The sequence below is a fragment of the Morus notabilis genome, unplaced genomic scaffold (assembly GCF_000414095.1).
Source record: "Morus notabilis unplaced genomic scaffold, ASM41409v2 Scaffold8713, whole genome shotgun sequence".
In the NCBI taxonomy this organism is placed as follows: Eukaryota; Viridiplantae; Streptophyta; class Magnoliopsida; order Rosales; family Moraceae; genus Morus; species Morus notabilis.
The window spans coordinates 1-1,120 of record NW_010356534.1 but is presented as its reverse complement, the minus strand read 5'-3'; the positions used below and the strand labels follow the sequence as shown (position 1 = coordinate 1,120).

Here is a 1,120-nt window from a genome sequence, read left to right as displayed (position 1 = left end):
GGAATGCCGTGCTCCCCAGAGCAAGCAAATTCCCAAGTGTGAACGTTATTCCGAACTTTATGGGATTCAAGAACACGACCATTGACTGCCATTTCAACCAACAACAAACAACAAACACATGACATGAATGAAATGGCGATTGAATCGAATCAATCCCCAATTATTAATATTCTTAACTTTACTTAATCATCACAAATCACCAATGACGATCAGAAAATTACCAGAAGAGTGCATGTCAATCCGGCAGCCAGGCATATGGCGAATCCGTAAAACCTCTGAAATTTTAGACACACAAAATGAAATTAGGGATTAGAATGACCAGATCTGATCCAGTGAAAGTTAAATTAAAAACAAAAAAACCTAACCTAAGGCGAAGCTAACCTGCTTAGTGGACAAAGTGCAATTGCGATTGAAATCGTCGATGAAAGAGTCGGAAGCAGCAGTAGTATCTTCTTCTTCCACTTCCATTCCGACAAGCATCTTCATTCTCTCCAATGCATTATTCATCTTCTCCATTTCTTCTTCCCCTTCTTCTTCTTCTTCTTCTTCTTCCTAAAAACTAATGGGATATAAATTTCTTCTAATCGGATTCGACCGTCTTCCCATGGTTGCTCGATTTCGCTTCTACTCCAGCAATTTTTTTTTTTTTTTTGGGTTCTGTAAATATATGACTATGATATCGGCTTCTCTCATCCTAATATTGTGATCCATCGGTAAGTAAGTATGTAAGATTAATTATTTAACTGTTAGATTTGTAGTCAAAACAATTTTACGAAGTGCATTATAAATTTTTAATACAGACTTATACCGATGTAATTGTTAAAAGTTTAAAATAACAGTTTAAAATATATTTTACTGATGGATCACAAATGGGGAATCCACCATAAAATTTCTCCTATGATATGATGTGATTTTCAAGGGAAAAGGACAAATTTCCTAATCATACCGCTACGACAATCATAACTCAGTTTGTTGATTTTTTTTTTCTTTTTCTTAATGGGTGTTTACTAAGACCTCGTTTATTTTACTGATTCGAGTTTAGAATTCGAGTTTTGTTACAATAAAAAGCTCTCATACATAATTACATCTAATTTTTTTTGCTACAGTAAAAATCTCTCAC

The 1,120-nt window shown here is 34.3% G+C and overlaps 1 protein-coding gene across 1 annotated transcript; it reads right to left on the bottom strand.

Moving 5' to 3' along the window:
- Positions 1–7: 7 nt before the first annotated feature.
- On the bottom strand, positions 8–735 carry LOC112091046 (vesicle transport protein SFT2B-like; the record flags this gene model as incomplete). The annotated part of the gene is made up of 3 exons (XM_024163798.1): positions 382–735; positions 222–275; positions 8–85 (listed from the first exon to the last, which is right to left on the bottom strand). Coding segments are annotated over exons 1-3 (267 nt in total), but the record flags the coding sequence as incomplete, so codon positions are not given.
- Between the last annotated feature and the right edge of the window lie 385 nt (positions 736–1,120).